Source organism: Arabidopsis thaliana, chromosome 2 (assembly GCF_000001735.4).
Source record: "Arabidopsis thaliana chromosome 2, partial sequence".
Lineage (NCBI taxonomy): Eukaryota > Viridiplantae > Streptophyta > Magnoliopsida > Brassicales > Brassicaceae > Arabidopsis > Arabidopsis thaliana.
The window spans coordinates 14,458,332-14,481,362 of record NC_003071.7 but is presented as its reverse complement, the minus strand read 5'-3'; the positions used below and the strand labels follow the sequence as shown (position 1 = coordinate 14,481,362).

Below are 23,031 nucleotides of genomic sequence, written 5' to 3'. Positions count from 1 at the left end.
ATGATTATTTCGTGGATTAACTAAAGTTGCCTATATCTTTTGCTCTTCACTGACAAAGGGATAAGAAGCTTGTAAGTTTTACTTGGTATATATAGTCTGCCTATTCTTCCTCTCTTCATTCTCCTTTTCAAAAGATATTATTTCATGATGTTTTATTATCAGAATATGGCTGATCAGGAACTGCCACCCTCCGTTACAAGCATAGTTCTAGTAGGGCGTAATAATGGCAATGGAAAAAGCTTCACTGGAAACACCCTCCTCGGTGAAAAACTCTTCATATCCAAAGCAGATGCAGGAGGTGTTACCATGGTAATTAAGTAAAATGTAAATATAGAGCTTTGAGATAACAGTAAGGTAAAAAACAGTGTGTTTTGCTGTGCATATAAATGTGAAGTGATTCCTACCAAACAAAAAAAAATGTGAAGTGATTACTGTATGCTTCGCTTTTAGATAAAACTAAGACTTAATTAACCACGGAGAACATTTTTAATGTATTTTATATATTTGTTTTCTAAAATGTTTTTACACTTTTAGACATATCATAAGAGTATTCATCTACTGATACACAATAACCACTAGATGATTGACTACCAAACCAATATTTAGGAATTACTATTGCATATAGATTTTAAAAATCCTGCAAATCATCGGTTTCTCAGGAAGAAGACGATAAGCTCAAGGAAAAAGAAAGGGAGATCGAATCTAAGAGCCTTGCGGAAGCAGAGGTAATTGCAATGAAAGAGAGGTCACGGAAGGAGCATGACCATACTATGAATATGGCACACGAAGAAGTAAATTAGTATCCAAAAAAACATTGTATAGGTGAATACTTGTTCTTCACAAACATGTGATTGATTTTAATATTCTCTGTTTAATCTATCTTTCAGGTGGAGCATGCGCTAAAACAAAATACGGAAACACATGAAAAAGAGACGCAGCATCATGTGATTGATGTCTCCGACAGTACTGCCGATGAAGTAGTAATAAAAGATCGACCACATAGGTTTGGTGTGATTGTTTCACAACTTTTAAATCATCATCTACTACTGTTTTGTGTGTTTTATTGCTTTTGCTTCTTCTACTTTTGCATTTTCCCAACTCTACTGTAATGTTAAGGATATCTCCATACCGTCTTTGCCAACAATATGTGTCTACTAAAACATACAATAAATCTGAAAAAGATGAATTAAGTGATCAAAATGGGAATTTTCAATCTAATATTAGAAGCCTATAAATCTAGTGATGAACAAAAAAAAGTTGTAATGAAAAAAAAAACAATAGTGATGAACAGTGGATTTTTGGAGGCAGACCGACACGTTTAATAAATGGGCTCAGCCTTATCTCTAGGCTTTTGTGACTGTTAGTGTGACATTTGATTTTCCCCAAAACATAAAGACAAAAAGGAGAGAAACAACTCCACCCACATCACACAAACCAACAAACCCACAAGCTCCATAAATCTTTCAAGTGAACGACTAACCAATACGGCAATACAATACCGAACCTATCTTCGATATCTCTAGTCTGTTTTTGTCGTAAATCCATTGATCATGCCGCCTGGTGCCAAAAAGAGAAAGGCTTTGAAGAAGAAGCAGCAGGAGCAGGAAGCCACTGGAGTCGCTACCAACAACAAAGGCTTCAATGGTCATGGTACTGTCTTTGTTACTGTTTTTGGTTTTCGCTTAGAATTTGTAGTTGCTGGATCGATATGGATTTTGGTGATTCTAGTTGCTGTTTACAGGATTTTATGTCTCAAATGGGTTTCTGGTGTTAGGTAAAGTTTCTTCTTTTGGTATTATACAAAACGAAGTGAATGATGCTTTGGTCCTACTTTATAGGGAATTTTTGGTGGGTGGGGATGAATCTGATGGGGTATTGAGATTTAGCCAATCTCTGTTTAATTATTGTTCCAAAGTTTGTGACTTTACTCTAATCACATCATGTCTGAGTTGTCTCTGTGTTGCTTCTGGATACTTGCAAGTTGCAACAAGTGCTGGATGTTTTTTCCTATCTTTTTTAGTAATCCTCTTTGAATCTGAAGAGTAAGTCTTTTATTGCCCTGGATCTATAAGTTTACTGAATATCTCAGGACATGATGAACATGGAAGCCAAGATGAGAGAGACAGTGATGGCAATTTGAGTTCCCCTGGATCTCAAGGAAATGAAGAATTTGGGACTAGAGATCCATCACCTCCTCCATTATCTAGTTTAGGGAAAGACATTGTTAAAGAGAAAGCAGAAGATGCAGACTTTACTGGGGGACAAGTAGCGAAAGGTGAAGACGTTATTGAAGTTGGAAGAGGAAGAACGGATCACGAGGAGAATGGTGTAAACAAACAACTCAATTCCTGTCCTGAAAATTTTACTCAAACTTCTAGAGAGGCTGATAGTACTTCAAGTTTGGAAATTTCACCTGCTCTTGATTCTGTCAAGCCTATGGGTTCTTCTGTCTCAAAAGTTGTGATGTCTGACAAAAGTAAGCAAGTTGAGAGTTCGACGGACTCGGATTCTCTCCAACAGAAGTCTGATGAAAAGGAAGAGATCCTTAGTCCAAGATCTGCTGAGGAAACTAACAAAGAAATCAAGAATGTGAAAGAATATGAAGTGCCAGAATGTTCTAAAGAAAAGGTATAATTTCCTTCTTTTTTTCTTGCATCCTCTACTTGAGGTTATTTTTCAGTTTTCTGAATCTTCTGGACATATGTGCAGAGTCTTTTGCCTTCTGGTCCACCAGTTTTTCGAACGTCGTGGTTGAGTTGCTGCGGTTTGTTTGATGTAATGGCAGGATCTGAAAGATAAATACGGGTTAGTAATTCTTTTATAAATAAGTTCAGTAAAACTTTTTCACTTGACTCTGAGCATCCTAACATTCTAGTAAGCTAAGTAAGAGGGTTCATGGGCTTGAGCAAGAATTTCGGATAGTGGATGGGCTCCTAGGTATAGTACTGCTTAGCTCAAGAGTTTCAATCAGTTTCTCTATCCTCATTCAAACCCTTCTCAGAAGTAATTTCCTACTATATCTTGGTCATGTTTGTTCTTGCTTTCAAGTGTTTGAAATTGGTTTGAACCAATGATAAATTCCAAGTCATATAATAACATCACCTATTTGGCTACCGTTGAAACCTAGCACTGTAGGATTCTAGTCTCTGAAACTTTGATTCCTTTACTCGAAAGCTACCTCCATGTTGTTTACATGGGTAATCAGTTAACTTTTACCCACCGTTCAAAGGATCAGAGTTTTCTAGTATTCTCTCCACTCTTCTCGAAGGACCTAGTTCTGATCTTTCTTGATATTATGATTCATAAAGTGTAGTTCATGAATATTTGGATATGTATCATTTTGTCTCATCAGTGTCTATGTGTGATGTGAAGAACAGGAGGAGGATAAAATTGCAAACAGTGAACAGCAGAAGCTCAAAGAACAGCCGACAATACATGATTCATGGTCTGTAGATTCTTCTCTGTACAATTCTCAACCATTTATATCTGTTAGAACAATAATGTGAGTGTTATTAAGCAAACATACGGAAAAAAACATAAACTTGTCACGTTTTGGAAATGTATATTCGAGATCTGAACACAGTTATGTTTTTCGTTTATACATCATATTTGTCTCTCTATCAATTTGGGGGGAGATCGAACAGTCCAACGCTGTGCTTATGTTCGACAGCTCTTATAAGTTGTTAAGCTGTATCACCTTATGATCAATTTGCTTTCAAAATTCTGTTTTTTTGTTCAGAAATTTCATTTCGTAAAGTGAACATAATAATCAAACCGTGAGGTTTTCTATCAGATTTCGCATCTGTTTTGTTCTTCAGTCAGACTCGAGTCTTGAGAGATCTGTGTCGGTGATTAACGCGGCATAGGAGAATAAACAAAACACGAAAATAAATGTTTTTTAATATTTAAAAAGCGTAACTTTTGACGTTTTAAGGCCGTAACCCACTTAGCTTGCTTCACTGGAATCAACCCGCTAAGCTCGTTCTCTACTAGATCCCATCCGAAAAATCCTACTTGCTTCCCAAAGTTGCAATCTTTGAGGATCTTTGACATAACCATAAATATCCTCTGGTAAATCTTTTGCCTCAATATTTTTTATTCTTCCAGCAAGCCTCTTTCGATCTCATTGCTTAATTCTGGGTATTGCTTTTGATGTATTACTAGTTTGTGATTTTGTTTTGGTGGAACAAAGTTATTTGATTGGATCCATTTTTAACATTTTTAACATTTTGAACTCTTCTTCGAGTAGTAAGATCCGAGTGTTTTTGTATATGCTTCAGAGGTAACTCTTGTTTAGTTTGGTCCATATCTAGATCTGTAACTACGTGTTGGTTCTTGCTCTGCTCAAGTTTAGAAAATTGTGTATATAAGCTAACGAATTTAATCTCTTGTGTTGACCAAACAAAAAAATCTCTTGTGCCTGAAAAATTTGACTGATTTGTTTTTAGTTTATACTTAACATTTCTACTGGTTGTATTGCGCCAGTTTCATGTCTTCTTTGTGATTGGTATTTTAGGTGGATGTGAGTAAGGTTGCATTGATTCCAAGGACATGGCGATGGGGAAGTATTCCCGTGTAGACGGGAAGAAATCATCGAGCTATGGTTTAACCATTACCATTGTTCTGTTACTTTCCCTCTGTTTAGTTGGGACATGGATGTTCATGTCTTCTTGGTCAGCCCCTGCTGATTCTGCTGGCTACTCCTCAACTGATACTGCTAAAGATGTTTCTAAGAATGACTTGAGAAAAGAAGAAGGCGATCGAGATCCGAAGAACTTTTCTGATGAAAAGAATGAAGAAAATGAGGCTGCGACTGAGAACAACCAAGTGAAGACTGATTCTGAGAACTCTGCTGAGGGAAACCAGGTCAATGAGAGCTCTGGCGAGAAAACTGAAGCAGGCGAGGAAAGAAAAGAGTCTGATGACAACAATGGTGATGGAGATGGGGAGAAAGAGAAGAATGTGAAAGAAGTAGGATCCGAAAGTGATGAAACAACGCAGAAAGAGAAAACGCAACTGGAAGAGAGCACAGAAGAAAATAAGTCCGAGGATGGTAATGGCAACGAAGAGAAGGCTGAAGAGAATGCTAGTGAAACTGAAGAAAGCACGGAGAAGAGTAGCAAGGAAGTCTTTCCAGCTGGTGACCAGGCTGAAATTACAAAAGAGTCGAGCACTGGAGATGGAGCTTGGTCAACCCAATTGGTTGAGTCGCAGAACGAGAAGAAAGCACAACAGTCCTCGATATCTAAGGACCAAAGTAGCTATGGATGGAAAACGTGCAATGTGACTGCTGGTCCAGACTACATCCCTTGCCTTGACAATTGGCAGGCTATCAAAAAGCTTCATACTACAATGCACTATGAACATCGCGAGCGCCATTGTCCTGAGGAATCTCCTCATTGTCTTGTGTCTCTGCCTGATGGTTATAAGCGGTCCATCAAGTGGCCAAAGAGCAGGGAAAAGGTAAACTCTTTCTTTAAAACTGGTTGCAAATAAAATAGTCCTGCGCCAGAATTAACATGAACATTTTATCAGATTTTGGAGAAAACTGCTTGCACTCTTTTGTATTATGTGTCATGACATATATTCTTCTGTTATGTGATCACAGATCTGGTACAACAATGTTCCCCACACCAAGCTTGCAGAGATCAAGGGGCATCAAAATTGGGTGAAGATGAGTGGTGAACATCTGACGTTCCCTGGTGGTGGTACTCAGTTTAAGAATGGTGCTCTTCATTACATTGATTTCATCCAACAGGTAAAATTTTATACTGGCCACATAATTTTTTCATTACTAGGAATGATAAGTACTGAATTAATTATATTGTTGCAGTCACATCCTGCTATTGCATGGGGAAATAGAACCCGTGTTATATTGGATGTCGGATGTGGAGTTGCTAGCTTTGGTGGTTACCTTTTCGAAAGAGATGTGCTTGCTTTGTCATTTGCTCCCAAAGATGAGCATGAGGCGCAAGTGCAATTCGCGCTGGAACGTGGTATTCCTGCAATGTTAAACGTTATGGGAACCAAAAGATTACCGTTTCCCGGTTCTGTTTTTGACCTTATCCATTGTGCTCGTTGTAGAGTCCCTTGGCATATTGAAGGTAAAAAGTGTACCCCATTGTATTCTTCTGCCTTACTCCTACTCTATAGAATGAACTTCTAATCTTTGTTGTTGTTTAATATGAAGGTGGTAAACTTCTTTTGGAATTGAACCGTGCTTTGAGGCCGGGTGGTTTCTTTGTCTGGTCAGCGACTCCAGTCTATAGAAAGAACGAGGAAGATTCTGGTATATGGAAAGGTTAGAAATTTTATATTTTCTTCTTTGTTTGCTCTTTACCTCAAGATAGGCTTTTGAAAATTGATTTGTAACTTTGGAGAGGCCTTCGTTGTGTTGTAGCAATGTCGGAACTCACAAAGGCAATGTGCTGGAAGCTGGTGACAATTAAGAAAGACAAACTGAATGAGGTTGGTGCCGCCATATACCAAAAGCCAACTTCAAATAAATGTTACAACAAAAGACCTCAAAATGAGCCACCTCTCTGCAAGGATTCCGATGATCAAAATGCAGCCTGGTAGAGCAACATAAACCCTGCGTCAGTTTACTAGTTAACCAATGCAATCTGATGCTTATATGTTGAATTTGCGGTTTAGGAATGTTCCACTTGAGGCATGTATGCATAAAGTGACAGAAGATTCATCAAAGCGAGGAGCAGTGTGGCCAAACATGTGGCCAGAGAGGGTTGAAACTGCGCCTGAGTGGTTGGATTCGCAGGAAGGTGTTTATGGAAAACCTGCACCAGAAGATTTCACAGCAGACCAAGAGAAGTGGAAAACTATTGTCTCAAAGGCATACCTTAATGACATGGGAATCGATTGGTCTAATGTGAGAAACGTGATGGACATGAGAGCAGTCTATGGAGGATTTGCTGCTGCGTTGAAGGATTTGAAGTTATGGGTGATGAACGTGGTTCCTGTGGATGCGCCAGATACACTTCCCATCATATATGAACGTGGTTTATTTGGAATCTATCATGACTGGTGTGAATCATTCAACACTTATCCCAGAACTTACGACCTTCTCCATGCCGATCATCTTTTCTCTACCCTGAGGAAGAGGTATAAAACAATCACTGGTTCTCCTTGTTTTCAAATGCAGAGCTTGATGATCTGATCTGAGTTAATGAATCAAACCATTTTTCATATTTTCCATTACAGGTGCAATTTGGTGTCGGTAATGGCTGAGATTGATCGGATTCTTAGGCCACAAGGAACTTTCATCATAAGGGATGACATGGAAACATTAGGAGAAGTTGAGAAAATGGTGAAATCTATGAAATGGAAGGTTAAAATGACGCAGTCCAAAGACAATGAAGGCTTGCTTTCAATTGAAAAGTCATGGTGGCGTCCTGAAGAAACTGAGACAATCAAATCGGCAATCGCTTAAACAAGTCAGAAAAGAAAAGAAAAGCATCACTTGAATATAGTTCAGTAAAAAAGTTGGTTCTTTCACGCCTTTAAGGCTTGCTTATCAAATTCATTTGACCTTGTTTCTTAGTAGTATTTGTATCTTTTGGCTTTGAGAAAAGTTGTATACATAAATTCTGGAATCATACCGTTAGCTCTCAAAATGTATACAAGATGAGTTTTGTTTTGTTCTTATGAAAGCAAATAAAGTTATAAAGTCACTTTCGTCTGAAACTAGGATAAATGCTAGACCTTAAACCAATTTAAAATAGTTGGGATAAATGATAGACCTTAAACCAATTTAAAATGTTGGGATAAATATAAATTCTCGTAATTATCTGATGTTATATTTATTCAGAAACAACTTGAGATTTGGTTTCCAAGCTATTACAAATTCTCAGATATTTCAGTCAATTAGGGTTTTGTTGCCAAAAGCTATCAAAAGAATCAATCGTTCTATTTGCAATGGAGTTCGAAAGGTATCTGGGGGAAGGTTCGTTTGGATCGGTGAGCCTTTTCAGTTATAAAAGACGATGCGACGTTGAGACTCTCTACGCCGCCGTGAAAACCTCTGACGATGCTAAGTCTCTCTACGAAGAGTTTCAGATTCTGTCTAAATTCAAGGGTTGCTCGAGAATCGTCCAATGCTACGGTAGCGGAGTAGAACAGAGACTTAACGACAAGGGTTACGTAGAGTACACGATTCCTATGGAGTACGCAGCCGGAGGAAGCTTGAGCGATTTCATGGACCGATTCAACGACAAAAAATTGCCTGATCCGATGATCAGAAAGTTTACTCGTATGCTTCTCGAGGGTTTAGCCACAATTCACAGACACGGCTATGTTCACTGCGATCTCAAACCCGAGAACATCCTTGTTTTCCCTGGTTCTGTCTGCGATCTCAAATTGAAGATTTCTGATTTTGGGTTGTCGAAAAGAGATGGAGACACTACGTGGTGGCATCCTCTTAAATCGTATGCGGGAACACCGATCTATATGTCGCCGGAGTCTATCTCTCACGGGGAGATAGGGAAAGGACTTGACTTATGGTCGTTGGGATGTGTTGTGTTGGAGATGTACACTGGGAAGAGACCATGGTGGCATACTAACTATGAACTAGAAGATCTCATGAAGTGTTACGAGCCATTGTTTCCGCCTAATCTTCCTTGTGATGCAAAACTCTTTCTCATGACCTGCTTTGCGCCTGAACCAGATGAGAGGAAAGACGCGTTGACATTGTTGAGACAAAGCTTCTTTCGTTGAGATGTCAATAAGTTGACAAAGCTTTAGAAGATTGATAATCGGAATGATTTCACCCTGCAACTGAAGAAACTTAGACAGATGCTTTCGGAAATTAGGAGTATGGGTTAATTTGAAGTTGATGAGCTCTGCGAGAGCCCTCGAGACCTGATGATTATACTGATATTGATTAATTAGTAGTATTCCGTAATAGTTTTTGGTATATCAGTGACTCTGATGATAGTTGGTTTGAATGTATCTGAACAAGTTTTTTGTGCACCTTTTATAACTTCAACCTTTTCTTTATCACTCTTCAGTTTCAGGTAGATTCATGTTGTTTAACTTAACAAAAAATTGATTGAATTTGTCTCGATTATATCTTAAAATGCGTCAGATTAACAACATAGATACATCACAGAATATCATAGTATTATAGGCAATACATAAACGTCGCTTAACAAAACTCTTATATCTTCCCCATTAACATTATTCTCTAAGGCTTATGTGCATATATATGTATATAAAGATCACAACACTGATACGGGTATAGAGATGGGTACGGATGAAGTACCCAAGATGAGTTAGCTCTCAAAATGTATACAAGATGAGTTTTGTTTTGTTCTTATGATAGCAAATAAAGTTATAAAGTCACTTTCGTCTGAAACTGGGATAAATGCTAGACCTTTATTGGAGGCCGGTTATGTGCCGGTTATGTCTGGTCATCACGTGTTCTATATGTCTGCGAATATACTCTTAACAGATACTGATTTTGTATAGCTAGAGATAGATTTAAGATCTTTCCTTCCTAGATTTTCGATGTTTGTTGTAAGCTCTCTCTATTTAAGTTGCACTCAGCTCAACGTGATCAATAACACAAATAACATTGATCTCTGAAACCCTTTAACCTTAAACCAATTTAAAATAGTTGGGATAAATGCTAGACCTTAAACCAATTTAAAATAGTTGGGATAAATATAAATTCTCGTAATTATCTGATGTTATATTTATTCAGAAACAACTTGAGATTTAGTTTCCTTTTTTTTTTTTCTTTCCTAGTTGGATTGGGATTGGGATATGTTGTGTATAAATAAAGGATATTTGGACTCCCCTCTCTTCATCATTCAGATTTAGAGACAAAGACATAATATGGACTTGCTACCCTACGATGTTGTGGAGCATATTCTGGAGAGACTTGATGTGAAATCCTTGCTCAACTGCAAGTCCGTATCGAAGCAATGGAGATCTACAATCCGATGCCGTGCTTTCCAAGAAAGACAACTGATGCATCGTAGGCAATCATGTAATCCAGATGTCCTTTTGGTATCCGTAGCTGATGAATTTTATCTTCTTAAAAGAGTGCATCAAGTTATGAGAACGTTGGTACTGGGTTCATCAGTTTCTGTTAGGATCCTTACTCCTTGGGAAGACACATTGTACAAAGTTTGCCAGAGTAGCTGTGACGGCCTGATATGCCTCTACAATACCTATGCTTCGAATATTGTTGTTAATCCCACCACTCGATGGCATCGAGAATTCCCTCTTTCTACCTTTCAACGACTCGATCGTTATGAACACCAGGTCGGTTCAGTATCATGGGCTAAGCTTGGATTCGGTAAAGACAAAATCAATGGCACATACAAGCCAGTTTGGTTATATAATTCTGCTGAATTAGGCGGCCTTAACGATGACGACGAGGACTACGACGACGAAGACAAAAACAACATTAGTATGATTTGTCAAGGCAACAACAACACTAGTACTTTTTGTGAAGTTTTTGATTTTACCACCAAGGCTTGGAGGTTTGTTGTCCCGGCGTCCCCCTACCGGATACTTCCTTACCAAGATCCTGTATATGTAGATGGGTCACTTCATTGGCTCACTGAGGGTGAAACCACCAATGTTTTGTCTTTCGATCTTCATGCCGAAACTTTCCAAGTCGTGTCTAAAGCTCCCTTTCTCCACCACCACGACTACTCTAGTAGAGAGTTGATCATGTGCAACCTTGATGATCGTTTGTGCGTATCAGAAAAAATGTGGCCCAACCAAGTGATATGGTCGTTGGATTCAGATCACAAGACATGGAAGGAAATATATTCCATAGATCTCAATATAACTTCTTCTTTGTTTGGGAGTAATGGATTCGCACTCAGACCACTAGGAGTTTTTGACAAAGACAAGTTGTTGTTTTGTGAACCTGAATACGGGGATCAATTGCTAACACATGATCCCAAAACAAAATCTTATGAATTTGATTACAGATTTTTTTCCCCTACTACTGCACTCCCTCTTTGTTATTTCCAGAGTTTAATCTCTATTTTGTAATGCTTTTTAGTTTTCCAAAACATTGTAATTTCAAAGTTTTAATAATCTCAATTGGTTCACCTCCTACTAATTATGCATGCTAGAGATGTTTAATTGTTTACGTAAATTTCATCTTTCTTATATATGGTGTTGTTTCTCCTACTATTGAATTGATCCATTTTTCTATTTTATTTTTTCTGATACATTTGGATTTGTATATGCAGATTCCACAATTTATTCTATTGTGTTCGCTTTGCTCTCATCTTAGCAAAAACATATATCATCTTGCGTGCGTGGAGTAGAGCTGACGGTTCAAATTGATTGTTTTTAATTCTTTTGTTAGTTTAATATCGCCAAAATAAAAGCAGTTAAAAGGCCCAAAAGAAACAGAGTAACTCTGCATTTAAGATTCTTTGTTTCTTGCTCTTTCATTTTCTCTCTCGCACTCGCACTCATCTTGTTTCTTTCCCGTAACGAAAATGGTGAAGAATGGTCGAGATCCTCCGGAGAGAAACTTCTACTGTACAGAAAAAGAAGAAACTGCGCCACCGTTAATGAACATCTTTGATGATTTTAAGAGTCAGATAGAGCGTGAAATCATGACGATATTTCTAAAGACTGCCTATGAATCACTGCTATCCATAGCGATTTCAACGGAAATCATCGTCCCAGAAGATGAAACACGATCTTTGGAGAAAGAGGTTATTAAGCTGATGAAACTGATGAAACTGATGAATCTTCTTGAGCCTCTTGGAAACAGAGTCTCTCGTTTAATGGGTCTTGTGCGTAACGCTGAAGAACACAGAGAAAGAATCGTCAAACGCAACCAAGAATCAGATGTTAGAGAGATATTCAAAATTGCAGCCAGTAGGACTAAGACTCGGTTCCACAAGGCTTTGCAAAAGGAATCATCATCTTCTTCAATGAAATGGGGTTTTACAGAGGCTAAAGATGAAGTACTTTCTCTTGGGATCAGGTTAACTCATGCGCTCATCAAACTCACGTTATTGCGTGTTAAGAAGAACGACAGAGAGAAACAGTTGTTGCTAAGAGATTGGATCTTTGATGAGTCTTACGAGAAACAATCTGCTTTAATGTACTTGTTGGACTATCTTCTCTACAAGGCCGAAGAGTTCGCAGCCTCTGTTGTTGTGGAGGAGAGTGGCAATGATCATCATCGTCAACATATTCTCGAAGAAGATAGGATCGGAGATGATATTCTTACAAGAATTTCTGAAGCAATCTTCATCTTACAATTGCTAGCCATGAATCTTTCGAGAAATGTTCTTACGGAGAGAGATTTGATTGCTACAAATGATCAGCTTCTTCGATGCGTTAGGGATGTGAAATTTGTGGAAAGTACCATTGTTGTTCTGATGAAGGGACGATCTCTTAAGTTGAAGCATAAAGGAAAACAGAGTTTGCTAATGAAGGAGAGAACTGAGACTATCTTCTGGGCGAAAGTGAATGCAGAGCTGAACAAGTGTTGGGGTGAGTCTTTCTGGAAGTATGTTGAAGCAGCAAGACACTTGGAAGCTGTGGTTTCAAGTCAACAAATCGTCTATACGCTCTGTAAGTTGTTCGTTTTCGGGTTTGAATCATAAGTTTCAGAGTAGGAGAAAGAGTGTTGCTTCTTTTTTGTTCGTTACGTGATCTACAAGGAAGAGGACAACTCATGTACTGACAACACATTTTGGCACCTTTCTCTCTCTCTTTTTTGTTTTTTTTGGTGAAACCACTGGATACATAAGAACAGATCCTTGTAGCCACTATGAATTCACTCTGTTTTGTTGCATACTGTGACTTGATTTTTGTTTTGTTAGATATTTTGCAAAACACAATCTTACTAAAAACCAAAATTTTTAACAAACTGTCAGAATCAAGTAGACAATTCAGGTATGAAACTGATATACTATCCAGACTGAATCTGAAACAAAATCTATAAGTCTGCAAAGAAATTATTTGTAGCGTTCAGCGTATTCGCTTTACTTTTTGTTTTCCTCTTGCTGCCTGTAAAGCCAAAAAACACTCGAGATCAGATCATGGTTGTAGTTATCATCTCAAGGAACTGTTTAAGATGTTCCAAAAAGTTTTGCAGGTTTCTCTTTACCTTTGGAAGACTTGGAAGGATCATTGTCAAGGTCCATCCCATCATTGTCGCTGTCACTGTCTTCTGCAGCTCCAGATGCATTCCCAGAGTTGACATTAGAACCTTCTAGAATCTCTTCTAGGTTCCACAACTTCATCACCAAGAACACAAACATGTAAATCATTACAGTAAGAGCTTGAGTTTAGAGAGAATAGATGATACCTTCAGCATACTGTCATGAGCTGTGCTACCGAGAAATTTCTTATCATGCGAGAGAGCTGTAAGAGAGATTTTTAACAGAAAAAATAGAAGTTCGATCAAAACAAAGTACAATAGTCAACATAGATAAAATGTTCTTTAGATATAGAGAAGGGAATGCTAAATACCGAGATCTTCGATAGGGTAGTCGTGTGACCCAATCGGCTGTATGATTCTGTTGGGCAGTATTCCAACAAGGCTGGAGACACATGTAAATAAAATTTGATTGAAATAAGTGAAGATACCAGTAAAGAGCTTTCTCCCATGGAAGCAGAGTTTTTTTTGTTACCTAATTATTCCATTATCACATCCAGTGATAAGTCTGTCCTCATCGAGCTACAGAATAAATCCACAAGGCCTCCATTAGTCAGTGGGCCCCTAATGTTACAGCAACCATATGCAAAACAAAAAAAGTGTATCATCTCACCTTCAGTAGAGCATCAACGGAATTTGGAGCGAGATCAACAAACCGATCGCTGTAAATAGGAAAAACATTTCAGACAGTTTGGTGTCAATACATACAATTTTCCAATGCCTTAAACCTTTGACATAGGTACTGTTAGAGATATATGACATACCTGCAATCCTTGAAAAATCCCCATGAATACAACAAGAGAGTACCATTCTGAGTTCCACAGATAACTTTACGGCCATTCTGAAATCAATCAGGTAAGAGCATACAATAATACATACATTACATAAGTGGAAACAAAAAGAGCTTGGGATGACACATCCTGACTATAAACACTTTTCTGTTTGATAGATAAATTAGTGGATAATCACACAGGAATATAATGGAATTACCTTCATTATAACAACAGAAAGTAGTTCATCTTCAGAAAATTCGGACTGAGATTGGACCTTACTCGTTCTAAGATTACAGACAGACAAAGTCCCGTCTCCACTAAACAGTGTCAAAGAAACCAAAATAACAAATAAGCAGAAAAGTCTTCTATGAAAACTCAAAAGACACTAGCTTCATCGAATCAGATAACTACAAAAATCCAAACCTTGTTACCACTAGCTTCATTGAATCAGATGCAAAGGTCATGCCAGAAATGTAATCCTCGTGTGCATTAAACTCATGAGAGCAAGAGCGCTGTCTTGTATCCCAAATCTGAGGAGATGAACATACAGTGTCAGAAAACAAAGCACATAATTTCACTCCAAATGAGTAATGCACCAAATAAAAATTGGGTAAAGAATCTTCAGGTAGGGAATAACTAAGTTCTTGAGGCTGAAGACACACACACATGACACATCTAAAAATACTAAGGAACACAGATCTTAATTCTTCAGTCACAAAAATTAGAGAGATAGCATCAGAGTGAGTTGGATTATAGTTGCTATACAATTTAAAAGTGATTAAAGACGAAAGAGAATGTAACAGACCTTAACGCAGCCTTTATCATCTCCTGAAGCGATAGTTGTCTCAGTAACATTAATCAAAGTATTAACAGCATCCCTAGAGTAAACAAAGCGAAACATTATCAATCAATAAACAATAACGAGTCAGCTAAAGATGTATCCAATTTAAAAAACGAAAGGGAATAATTGCATACTCGTGAGCATTCTCAAGATGTGCAACCTGCGCACCAGTCTCTACATCAGTTGCTAGAATTGAACAATCAGCTGAAGCAGTGACGATTCCTAAAACCCAACAAAAAAACATATAATGTAAAACATAGCTCAGATATTGAGCTCAGATAGTTGAAGTTTAAAGGAACAAACTTTGGCCATCATCAATGAACCGAACAGCTCTACAAGACTCCTTATGGGCACGAACTTTACGTTCCCTACACAAATTTCAGCGATTCTCTTCTTAGTCTGTCCAGTCAACGAAAGAGACAAACTTTGGAGATGAAAAGAGCGTTTTGATACCTGACAAGTGAAGAATCTGAGTCGTATCGGTATCTGCAAGAGAAAAATTTGGAGATTACATAGATTGTTGATGATTCTTGGGAATGTGGAAAACGAAAGGAAGAAGCAAAGAGAAGGGCTTTAGAAGGAATTACAGATGCAAGTGGCCATCGATGAGACCAGCAGCTACTAGATTCGTCGATGGATGGAAGTCGATACCAAACGCGTTAGCTCCCAAATCGATCTCCATATACACTACAAGAGAATCTTAATTACAAAAGTGAACAAAGAGTCCGTCGCGCCGAATTGAGACTTGAGAGTAGGGTTTAAGGTTTTTCGAGAGATCCTCTGTTTTTTAATTTTGCAATTAAGACCCTCGGATCTATTTTGACTAGGGTTTTGGGCTCCTCTATTTTCTAATTTTGCTATTAGGACCCTTTTTCTTATTAAGTTATAATTGGTTTTTTCTTGCCTATTCTGATATCCACGTTACTTCACCATTCTTCTCTTGTTAAGTTTTTATGGAGAGTGTTTTTAAAAGTTTAGCCTAGAGAACGCTACGAGCTCAAAGCTTTATTCTCTTCTCGTCGGTGGCAAAAGAACTAATACCATCTCTCGTTCTCAAGAAATATCAAGAGTTGCAAATGAATTTGAGGTAGGTCAAGTTTGGAGTCTCTTTGAAATTTGGAACGGTGGAGGAAGAGATAAAGCACGAGACGAGCTCTGTTGAAATTGAAGCTAGGGTTTGAATTAGCGGGACGCCGGAGAGATTAACGGTTGTTGTCAAAAATGCCTCCAGTGACTGCGAGCTCCTCCGTCGTAAGGATGCGAATATTGCCTCCGTGGCTTGACGATGGATGGCTACAAAATTAGTGTGGCTCGTCAAATCAAAGACCCCTAAGATATCATATCTGTGTTTAGAGTTGGACTGTGTAGAACAGCGACACCAAATTTATTTGCGAGTGTGAAGAACAAAGAAGAAGTTTATGAGCAAAAAGATTTGTAAAACGCGTTTGGCAAAAATCTCAAAAAAAATCTTTGTTGTTATGAATGCCGAAATTAAAGAGCAGTATGTAACACTGTAACGGATCATAATTAGTCACACTTACCAATCTCTGCATTAGCTAGTAGTTGAGATCAATTACTCATAACCATATCGTTCCACATTGAGGGTTGTATACTTTCACCATACTGTTGGAGGTTTCTCTAGTTTCACCATTTGGGCTTGCATGTAATGCAAAGTATGCTACGAAAAACATTTCACATTGGCTGGAACCAAGAAGATAATAAATTGCTTTGTATTCAAAACTGTAAATTTGTTTATTTGGGTCAAAGAGTGAAATTCCTAGAAACATACATTAGAAAAGCGTCTATCACATAAGTTTTTTAACTTGTAAAAAGTAACAAAAAAACATAAATGACTAAAGAGAAAATTTCGTTTCAACAACAACAAAAAAAAGTAGTCTAACCCAAGTGCCACCACAAATTGTCTGTGTTTGAGGTGGGCACAGAAGCTAAAGCCTCTTCTGCTCTGCTTTTTTGCCTCAGGCAAAGTTTACACCTTCTTTAAGCTAACTTAGAACCCGAAGAAGCCGAGTTCACTGGCTTTTTCCTTCTCAAAGGTCTCGAAATACTGGTATATGATCGTGACCGCCAACAGAATTCCGGTTCCCGACCCGATGGCTCCCATGAAATCAGCCAAAACGGTAAGTGCACCGATACAAACTCCTCCAAAAGCTGCTGCTGTTGGGATGTATCTGTTCAGTTCCTTCTGTAAGTTTGATTCTCTGTGTCCTGGCATCACCATTTGTTGTTCCTGTGACATTTAATTTTCAGAGTCAGAGATCCAACACCATGTTAACATTCAGGTTATATACATCAAGCTGTTATGATTTTATTACCTTTAGCTGCTTAGCTACATCCCTAGCAGAAGATCCAGAGACTTCAATCCATGTCTTTGAGAAAAGAGCACAAGCAGTGAGCATGAAGACGATGTAGAACAGTGCATGGAACGGGTGAGCTGCCATGTCAGAGAAACTGCAACCACATAGTAACATATATTCATCAAGCTCAGTTGATGCATGCCAACTTTGAATTGATTAAAACGAATAATGAAAGACACTGCTGCATTACCTTGCTGGAGCTGTGATGAGGTAAGCCAGACCACTAACTGGAATAGATTGTCCACTGTACTCAGATTCTTTCCATTGTCCCAAAAGGTTTACAAAGAAATTTCCGCTGAACTTCCGGTAGAGAAGCTGTTGACCACGAGGAAAATTCAATGTCAACAATATGTTATTGTGGAGATACGTCCCATACAGTGAAGTGGAAAGAATGGCTGTACCTGAGAAATGAAGTAAAGATTTGAGACGAGGGCGGATTGGAGGATGATGGGCATGTTAGAGGTGTAGAACAGCTTGATTGGGTAAGAACCCTGTTGTCCACGGGCATTCTTTGATCTCACAGGCAAAACCACACGGAAACCTTGGAAGTAGATCACAATCAGGAAGATCAAGACTGTGGCAAGCAAGTTGGTAACATTTGGAAGGTTTTGCCGGTAGAAAGCTTGGCGGAGAGCCGCAACCTTGTTGGACTTGGTTATCAGCATATGGAACAGTGCAATAACAGCACCTTCAAACTCAGCTCCACGCCCGGTGTTGATGGTAGTTGGGCTAAATGCCTTCCAGATAATGCTTTCACTGCAGAACATCAATATAAACTCTTATGAGTTCAATATACCGAAAAGGATTTTGGATTTTTTAAAGTGAGGAAGAAGTTGACCTACCAAATGTTGGTGGCAATGAAAAGGGAGATTCCTGATCCGAGACCATATCCCTTCTGAAGGAGTTCATCAAGGCAGATAACAATGATTCCAGCAAAGAAAAGCTGAAGGATGATCAGAATGGCATTTCCAACACCAAGCTGTCCAACGGGACCATACATTCCAGAAAGAACATATGCAACAGCCTCACCAATGGCAATCAGAATACCTAGAAGCTTCTGAGCACCATTCCTACAAAATAAGTACAAACACAGAATAAGAACTCACACGACCACAACCTTAGGGTTTTCCAAAAACAGCTCAATCAATTCAAACCAGACATTGAAACAGTTCAACCAAACACGTATTGTAATGCCAATACTTCATAATGGGAAACGAAAACACTTACAAGAGGGCACGATCCTCACGAACATTGTTGTCAACCTCAATAATCTTGGAACCAGCCAAGAGTTGCATCACAAGTCCAGATGTAACAATAGGAGTAATACCGAGCTCCATGACAGTTCCACGGTTGGACGCAAGAATGACACGCATCCAATAGAATGGATCCGCACCGGTGGTGGAATGGATTCCATAAAGAGGAAGCTGACTGCAGACAAGAAAGATGAAGAGAGAGATGACAGTGTAGATAACCTTCTCTCTGAATGGAACCTTCCTATCAGCACTCTGAACCTCAGGCAGAAAAGCCAAGAATGGCCTCACCAAATGCAAAACTCTAAATCCTCCTCCCATTCTAGTATCCGATCAACTTTATCTGCTTCTGTAATAATAAATCACAAATCACTTCCAAGTAAGCTCAATAAATCCAAACGCATGCAACCACATTCATAATCTAGCTACAAAATTCACGAATCACAGTTTTCGCAGCTAAGTAACTGAACAATTTCGTAAACTGAGTCAATCATTTTTGACTCAGTCGATCCAAAAAAACCAGATCTACAATAACGCATCCGATCTACATCGTATTACATACATAGAAATTCGATATCTAGAAAACGCGAAACAGATCTAAGAACAGAGATCAACAATCACACAGATCTGAATAGAAAAGACTCACAAATAACGATTGGAGAAACGAAAACATTAAAGGAGAAAGCAATTGAGGAGATTGGAAGAAGATAAAAGAGGGAGGAGAAGCTTACGAGATATGTATGAAGAGAGAAATAGAGACCGATCAGCTCCGAAACCAGTGGGCTTCGATAATTTATTTGCTTCCCCTTTCCTACGGAGAAAGAGCGTTGTAGTTTTTGATGGTCAACCAAAGACGAAGGTCACCTTATAATCCATTTTCGATTTTTATTTATTTCTCAGGGTATTGCCAAATCGTGGCGACGCGAGAAAAATATGCTCGACACGATAGTGTAACGAATCAGGGTCTGCCACGTCTGCTTTAAGTTTTTTTTTTTTGGGGACACAGATTGGGCCGATGTTTTGTTTTGTAAGGCGGGTCAAATGGGCTTTGGATTTGGTGTCGACATAAACAATTAGTCAAATCTAAACGACCACCTAACGTCTGTTTTTTGGACGGCAACAATTTTAAGAGGCATTTTACAATTTTCACTTTGATAAAAATGTGTTCTCACCACTTCTCAATGTGTTTCTCAATCTCTCTTGAGACACACAAACGTATATGCATCAGATCCTAAAACAAACTAGAACTTTTCAGACTAGTTTTCTCTCGGGTACAAAGTTTTCCCGAGAACATAAAAGACTGTTTTCTAAACAACTCCTACTCGAAGTTTATCTTCTTCATCTGCAAGAATGATCCTCAAAAATTGTAGCCCTGCATAAAAAACACAACTAAATTTAACCCAAAGAACAACACCAAAACAACAACTGTTGATAGGATTCATTAGATTTTTACCTCTTTTACAGAGCTCTCTTCTTAGCTTCTAGTTCAGTAACTGAAGTCATCTTCTTTAGTTTTCATGATCATTTTCTTCAGTTTACCCTGCGAGAAGAACAAATTATGTTGTGTTGGAATTAAGTAACAAACACCAAGTGAGTTCCCTGTGATTGATAATTTCCGTAAGTTGATAAACCTGTAAAAACTTTTTCACAAACGGAAGGACCACCATGCGATACTCAATTGCTGATAGCTTTGGGAATTCATGTAGCTCTCCTTGTGTAAATTCGTTCAGCAATATCTTTGAATCAATCAAATGGAACTGCAAAAAATACCCAAGATTTCTTATTTTTATCAGTAGCCACAGGTCAAAACATGTTATAATGAGTAGAAAGAAACGAAGACGAAGAATACATACCTTCTTTGTCAGAAATTTTCGTAGCTTCCACAGACTTTTTATAACAATGTCATTTTGAACAGCAGTAGATAGCCCAGATATACTCTCCATATACTCTTTGTCGGTTAATACTTCATATTTTGGAGAAGGTGCTCTTTCAAGAACATCTCTTACAACATTCAAGAAACATTTGGTATCATCATCTTGTATCACTACAAGCTCCTCACACTTCATTCGCAGCGCTGACGCATATGTGCTCCGCTGATTAACATTCTTCCTATTGTCTTCTCTGTTACAAATGGTTTCAGCCTCACCCAACATCTTATCATAGGTTACCATTCTATGTCTCTTATCATAGTAGCTTTCCTTTTTCCTAACCATGCCCCTTACTATTCTCAGAGCTGCTAACATATCTCAAAATTGTGTACGCCCTCTCCCATTTGAGACACAAGTTTCTCATCCATTTCTGGGCAGTCGAGAACCCAGGAGACCATCTTGTCCCCCTCAGGTATCACATGCTCATAAATTCCACTGGACTTAAAAGTCTCTACACTCCCTGTGTCATCAAAATGATGCTCTTCTTCACACAGCAGTCTCCCATCAAGAAGCAGATTAGATGTAAGTCGCTCAATACCGATTGTTTCCTTGACCCGGGAATTTTCCCAGAACCTATTCACTACTTTTGGAACTAAACTCGCGCGGACATCTGTGGTGAGCTGTCTAAAATAGTTGAGGATGTGTTCAAGGTGCTTAAGATCTAAGAAGCAGATGCACTGAGGGTTCTTAAAGAAGCTACATTTATCAAGATAGCTCCCAGGAACTTCAAGTAGTTGCAGATTCCTTTCTGTGTAATATATCAACGAGTCCCAAAGGGTACATGAAAGAGTATCATTTTCATTACAAGAAGATTTAAGAACCTGAGCAAACTGTTTGAGTATTTTACTCCGCTCTTCATCCTTAGCTTCAGGCCAATCACTACACCATCCATTAACATAAACAAACTCTTCCCCGCGCTTAGCTCTATCCTTGATCAGATTTGCTGCCGCTACTGTATTCACAGGCTCCCATTTCCCACAACATATCATGTCAGCTAATACCTTATCCACACACTTAGGACGAGCACTGGGATCGGGTACAAATTTTTGCACATGGTTATCTAAGATGTGCCTCTGGCAATCTGTAAAACAGTAGTATACCTGAGAACAAATGTGGCACTTCCAGTATCTCCATCGAAGATTATTGGCAACGGATACACATTTCCCAAAATCTTCTTTCACTTTGTCAACATACTTATTCTCTACATAGTCTATAAGCTTTCTAGAATCTACCACCAAAAGTTCTCTTTTGGTCTTGTCATCCAGATTAACCCAAAAGGTCTTCAATAGATCAAAAGAAGGATCTTTCTTTATCGTTACCATCCGATTAGCCAAAGTACCTGTATCGGAAACAGTCACAGCCGCATGCATCTTCTTTGTTGCAAGATCTATGAACGTATAAAGTTCTGTCTTCAAGCTTTCACTATAGCCTAATAGGGATGTCCACGGTCCTTGAGGTTGCGTAACTAACACTCCCCATTTTGCTTTGGTCGCAGCTTTCTTATAAAACTTGTTTATCCGAAGCTGATCACCCAACTGGATCATCGAACGAGCATAGCCACGAAAGGACCTCAAAGCGTCAGGACACAGAAGAATAGACACTGAATATGCATCGACAGAAGCAAACAAGTATACGCATTTGACGTCGGTGTTATCTGTTTCATAGGCTAGCGCAAAAAAGGTATCACCTTGCAGTTCGTGGTGAGAAAAGCAACTTTCGTGATTCCTATGATCAGAAATCGTTTTCTCGGTTAACTCCAAAGCCTTAATGCGTTCACCTCTTTCTAAAAAGTCTCTGGCAAGTTCGGCTGCTTCCTCGATCTTCTTTATTGTTTCACTGTCGTCACTTTCATCTGAACTCTTCGTCATCATCGTACCCCAGGGGAGTCAGAATTTTCTCGAGAAAATGGTTGGTTTCTTTGGCTTTGACTGAGAAAGAAAAAGTTGTTAGCTTTTCTTGGGAGAGAATTGTTCTGTTCACGAGAAGAAAACAGAGTAGATGCGTTTATATACAACTGTTGGCTGAGCAAGAGGGAGATAAAGAAATGGTCATGTGCATGGCACGTGATGACCTCTCAGTGTGGCATTTCGTCGAGCACCTAGCGTGCGCTCCAGGCTTCGTAGATTAATCTCAGCCTTTGAACTGTACCACCTCTCACCAGTCTTTTCTCTACGGAACGGATCTCTTGCTGTAAGAGACAGACACATTTAGTAGGACGGTATAAAATGGTACATTTCATATTTCCTCGTCTCTGAAAGCTTTCTTAGGTGAAGAATTCTAGAAGAATGAAGCGGAGGTGAGGACTAGAAAAAGGCAAATGATCATTAGACGGAGCCATTTCGTTGGTTTATGTTCCAAGTTTTTATCTTTGAGGTGATTTGTTTTGTTGCTATGAGAGGAAAATCGTCCCTTGAAGTTGAATGTCTCTCTGTGTGTTGTCTGTTTATTTATAGAAGAGATAAGTCGGAAAGTAGACACTTTTTCAACAAATAATTTGCAAAGTAGGTAGTTTTTATAGAAATAAAAGAAATAAACAATTTTCTCTTTTCTCTCTAATACAACTTTTTGTCTAATAGAGATTTTAGAAATGACTTATATAACCTTTTGTTATTTTGTTATGTAGTAAGATAAAGACAAAATTCAAGTCAAATTTTACTTTTTCTTATTTTTCTTTTTACTTAATATTTTTACTTTGT

General features: G+C 38.5%; 10 protein-coding genes across 22 annotated transcripts; 6 read left to right on the top strand and 4 right to left on the bottom strand.

Moving 5' to 3' along the window:
• The first annotated feature begins 77 nt into the window (after positions 1 to 77).
• Positions 78 to 1,200, top strand: AT2G34315 (avirulence induced family protein). 2 transcript variants are annotated; one of them, NM_001202745.2, is made up of 3 exons: positions 78 to 309; positions 660 to 725; positions 888 to 1,200. In NM_001202745.2, exons 1-3 carry the CDS (start codon positions 145 to 147, stop codon positions 1,107 to 1,109), a joined length of 453 nt encoding a protein of 150 aa, NP_001189674.1. In that variant the 5' UTR covers positions 78 to 144; the 3' UTR covers positions 1,110 to 1,200. The 2 variants fall into 2 exon arrangements, with proteins under 2 accessions (NP_001189674.1, NP_565784.2); NM_128983.3 differs by having other exon boundaries at positions 80 to 309; positions 660 to 791.
• An 84-nt stretch (positions 1,201 to 1,284) lies between these two features.
• On the top strand, positions 1,285 to 3,839 carry AT2G34310 (uncharacterized protein). Of its 7 annotated transcripts, none has more exons than NM_128982.2 (5): positions 1,401 to 1,650; positions 2,090 to 2,628; positions 2,710 to 2,805; positions 2,876 to 3,003; positions 3,378 to 3,618. In NM_128982.2, exons 1-3 carry the CDS (start codon positions 1,551 to 1,553, stop codon positions 2,797 to 2,799), a joined length of 729 nt encoding a protein of 242 aa, NP_565783.1. In that variant the 5' UTR covers positions 1,401 to 1,550; the 3' UTR covers positions 2,800 to 2,805; positions 2,876 to 3,003; positions 3,378 to 3,618. The 7 variants fall into 7 exon arrangements, with proteins under 7 accessions (NP_001323698.1, NP_001323700.1, NP_850227.1 ...); NM_179895.1 differs by having other exon boundaries at positions 2,876 to 2,937; positions 3,378 to 3,579; NM_001336503.1 differs by having other exon boundaries at positions 1,285 to 1,650; positions 2,710 to 3,003; positions 3,378 to 3,698.
• A 3-nt stretch (positions 3,840 to 3,842) lies between these two features.
• On the top strand, positions 3,843 to 7,712 carry AT2G34300 (S-adenosyl-L-methionine-dependent methyltransferases superfamily protein). 3 transcript variants are annotated; one of them, NM_128981.4, is made up of 8 exons: positions 3,843 to 4,071; positions 4,517 to 5,463; positions 5,609 to 5,758; positions 5,834 to 6,104; positions 6,191 to 6,301; positions 6,401 to 6,575; positions 6,655 to 7,119; positions 7,219 to 7,712. In NM_128981.4, exons 2-8 carry the CDS (start codon positions 4,552 to 4,554, stop codon positions 7,445 to 7,447), a joined length of 2,313 nt encoding a protein of 770 aa, NP_180977.1. In that variant the 5' UTR covers positions 3,843 to 4,071; positions 4,517 to 4,551; the 3' UTR covers positions 7,448 to 7,712. The 3 variants fall into 3 exon arrangements, with proteins under 3 accessions (NP_180977.1, NP_001324716.1, NP_001031477.1); NM_001336501.1 differs by having other exon boundaries at positions 3,843 to 4,282; NM_001036400.2 differs by lacking the exon at positions 3,843 to 4,071 and adding an exon at positions 4,098 to 4,140 and having other exon boundaries at positions 7,219 to 7,698.
• A 213-nt stretch (positions 7,713 to 7,925) lies between these two features.
• AT2G34290 (Protein kinase superfamily protein) lies at positions 7,926 to 8,730 on the top strand (the record flags this gene model as incomplete). Its single annotated transcript, NM_128980.2, has 1 exon — positions 7,926 to 8,730. Exon 1 carries the CDS (start codon positions 7,933 to 7,935, stop codon positions 8,728 to 8,730), a length of 798 nt encoding a protein of 265 aa, NP_180976.1. The 5' UTR covers positions 7,926 to 7,932.
• Positions 8,731 to 9,525: 795 nt separating this feature from the next.
• AT2G34280 (F-box and associated interaction domains-containing protein) lies at positions 9,526 to 11,162 on the top strand. The gene has a single exon (NM_128979.2). It carries the CDS (start codon positions 9,853 to 9,855, stop codon positions 11,026 to 11,028), a length of 1,176 nt encoding a protein of 391 aa, NP_180975.1. The 5' UTR covers positions 9,526 to 9,852; the 3' UTR covers positions 11,029 to 11,162.
• A 324-nt stretch (positions 11,163 to 11,486) lies between these two features.
• Positions 11,487 to 12,705, top strand: AT2G34270 (uncharacterized protein; the record flags this gene model as incomplete). Its single annotated transcript, NM_128978.2, has 1 exon — positions 11,487 to 12,705. One exon carries the CDS (start codon positions 11,487 to 11,489, stop codon positions 12,609 to 12,611), a length of 1,125 nt encoding a protein of 374 aa, NP_180974.1. The 3' UTR covers positions 12,612 to 12,705.
• Positions 12,706 to 12,815: 110 nt separating this feature from the next.
• WDR55 (transducin family protein / WD-40 repeat family protein) lies at positions 12,816 to 15,847 on the bottom strand. Of its 2 annotated transcripts, NM_128977.4 has the most exons (14): positions 15,370 to 15,847; positions 15,236 to 15,268; positions 15,086 to 15,150; positions 14,917 to 15,004; positions 14,747 to 14,819; positions 14,365 to 14,471; positions 14,159 to 14,258; positions 13,933 to 14,009; positions 13,782 to 13,830; positions 13,644 to 13,690; positions 13,483 to 13,553; positions 13,319 to 13,374; positions 13,118 to 13,247; positions 12,816 to 13,017 (listed from the first exon to the last, which is right to left on the bottom strand). In NM_128977.4, the coding sequence occupies exons 1-14, from the start codon at positions 15,462 to 15,464 to the stop codon at positions 12,947 to 12,949; spliced, it is 1,062 nt and encodes a 353-aa protein (NP_565782.1). In that variant the 5' UTR covers positions 15,465 to 15,847; the 3' UTR covers positions 12,816 to 12,946. The 2 variants fall into 2 exon arrangements, with proteins under 2 accessions (NP_565782.1, NP_973596.1); NM_201867.2 differs by having other exon boundaries at positions 12,832 to 13,017; positions 14,917 to 15,150; positions 15,370 to 15,487.
• Positions 15,848 to 16,483: 636 nt separating this feature from the next.
• Positions 16,484 to 19,340, bottom strand: AT2G34250 (SecY protein transport family protein). Of its 3 annotated transcripts, none has more exons than NM_128976.4 (7): positions 19,139 to 19,340; positions 18,385 to 18,756; positions 18,000 to 18,227; positions 17,559 to 17,913; positions 17,348 to 17,472; positions 17,116 to 17,251; positions 16,484 to 17,030 (listed from the first exon to the last, which is right to left on the bottom strand). In NM_128976.4, exons 2-7 carry the CDS (start codon positions 18,726 to 18,728, stop codon positions 16,791 to 16,793), a joined length of 1,428 nt encoding a protein of 475 aa, NP_180972.1. In that variant the 5' UTR covers positions 18,729 to 18,756; positions 19,139 to 19,340; the 3' UTR covers positions 16,484 to 16,790. The 3 variants fall into 3 exon arrangements, with proteins under 3 accessions (NP_180972.1, NP_001031476.1, NP_001324290.1); NM_001036399.1 differs by having other exon boundaries at positions 16,495 to 17,030; positions 19,054 to 19,262; NM_001336500.1 differs by lacking the exon at positions 19,139 to 19,340 and having other exon boundaries at positions 16,500 to 17,030; positions 18,385 to 19,077.
• Positions 19,341 to 19,560: 220 nt separating this feature from the next.
• Positions 19,561 to 22,206, bottom strand: AT2G34240 (ubiquitin carboxyl-terminal hydrolase-like protein, putative (Protein with domains of unknown function DUF627 and DUF632); the record flags this gene model as incomplete). Its single annotated transcript, NM_128975.2, has 5 exons — positions 19,561 to 19,779; positions 19,861 to 19,947; positions 20,039 to 20,164; positions 20,261 to 20,605; positions 20,668 to 22,206. The coding sequence occupies 4 exons, from the start codon at positions 22,204 to 22,206 to the stop codon at positions 19,894 to 19,896; spliced, it is 2,064 nt and encodes a 687-aa protein (NP_180971.2). The 3' UTR covers positions 19,561 to 19,779; positions 19,861 to 19,893.
• Positions 22,207 to 22,245: 39 nt separating this feature from the next.
• Positions 22,246 to 22,675, bottom strand: AT2G34238 (uncharacterized protein). Its single transcript, NM_001336499.1, has one exon. The coding sequence runs from the start codon at positions 22,540 to 22,542 to the stop codon at positions 22,384 to 22,386; it is 159 nt and encodes a 52-aa protein (NP_001318350.1). The 5' UTR covers positions 22,543 to 22,675; the 3' UTR covers positions 22,246 to 22,383.
• Between the last annotated feature and the right edge of the window lie 356 nt (positions 22,676 to 23,031).

Bases quoted from the DNA above. Each gene is read 5' to 3' on its own strand.
- AT2G34300 (NM_128981.4), top strand. From the start codon at position 4,552: ATGGCGATGGGGAAGTATTCCCGTGTAGACGGGAAGAAATCATCGAGC. The intron at 6,576-6,654 runs GTAGAGCAACAT...TTTGCGGTTTAG, and splicing joins GATGATCAAAATGCAGCCTG to GAATGTTCCACTTGAGGCAT. The intron at 7,120-7,218 runs GTATAAAACAAT...TTTCCATTACAG, and splicing joins TTCTCTACCCTGAGGAAGAG to GTGCAATTTGGTGTCGGTAA.
- AT2G34250 (NM_128976.4), bottom strand. From the start codon at position 18,728: ATGGGAGGAGGATTTAGAGTTTTGCATTTGGTGAGGCCATTCTTGGCT. The intron at 17,473-17,558 runs GTACAGCCATTC...CGTGGTCAACAG, and splicing joins ATCTTTACTTCATTTCTCAG to CTTCTCTACCGGAAGTTCAG. The intron at 17,031-17,115 runs GTAATAAAATCA...TAAATGTCACAG, and splicing joins ATGTAGCTAAGCAGCTAAAG to GAACAACAAATGGTGATGCC.
- AT2G34238 (NM_001336499.1), bottom strand. From the start codon at position 22,542: ATGTGTCTGTCTCTTACAGCAAGAGATCCGTTCCGTAGAGAAAAGACT.
- AT2G34315 (NM_128983.3), top strand. From the start codon at position 145: ATGATGTTTTATTATCAGAATATGGCTGATCAGGAACTGCCACCCTCC. The intron at 310-659 runs GTAATTAAGTAA...TCGGTTTCTCAG, and splicing joins ATGCAGGAGGTGTTACCATG to GAAGAAGACGATAAGCTCAA. The intron at 792-887 runs GTAAATTAGTAT...TCTATCTTTCAG, and splicing joins TGAATATGGCACACGAAGAA to GTGGAGCATGCGCTAAAACA.
- WDR55 (NM_128977.4), bottom strand. From the start codon at position 15,464: ATGGAGATCGATTTGGGAGCTAACGCGTTTGGTATCGACTTCCATCCA. The intron at 14,820-14,916 runs GTATGCAATTAT...TGTTTACTCTAG, and splicing joins CATCTTGAGAATGCTCACGA to GGATGCTGTTAATACTTTGA. The intron at 13,831-13,932 runs GTATGTCATATA...TCCTATTTACAG, and splicing joins GGATTTTTCAAGGATTGCAG to CGATCGGTTTGTTGATCTCG.
- AT2G34280 (NM_128979.2), top strand. From the start codon at position 9,853: ATGGACTTGCTACCCTACGATGTTGTGGAGCATATTCTGGAGAGACTT.
- AT2G34310 (NM_179896.4), top strand. From the start codon at position 1,551: ATGCCGCCTGGTGCCAAAAAGAGAAAGGCTTTGAAGAAGAAGCAGCAG. The intron at 1,651-2,089 runs GTACTGTCTTTG...TGAATATCTCAG, and splicing joins CAAAGGCTTCAATGGTCATG to GACATGATGAACATGGAAGC. The intron at 2,629-2,709 runs GTATAATTTCCT...ACATATGTGCAG, and splicing joins CAGAATGTTCTAAAGAAAAG to AGTCTTTTGCCTTCTGGTCC.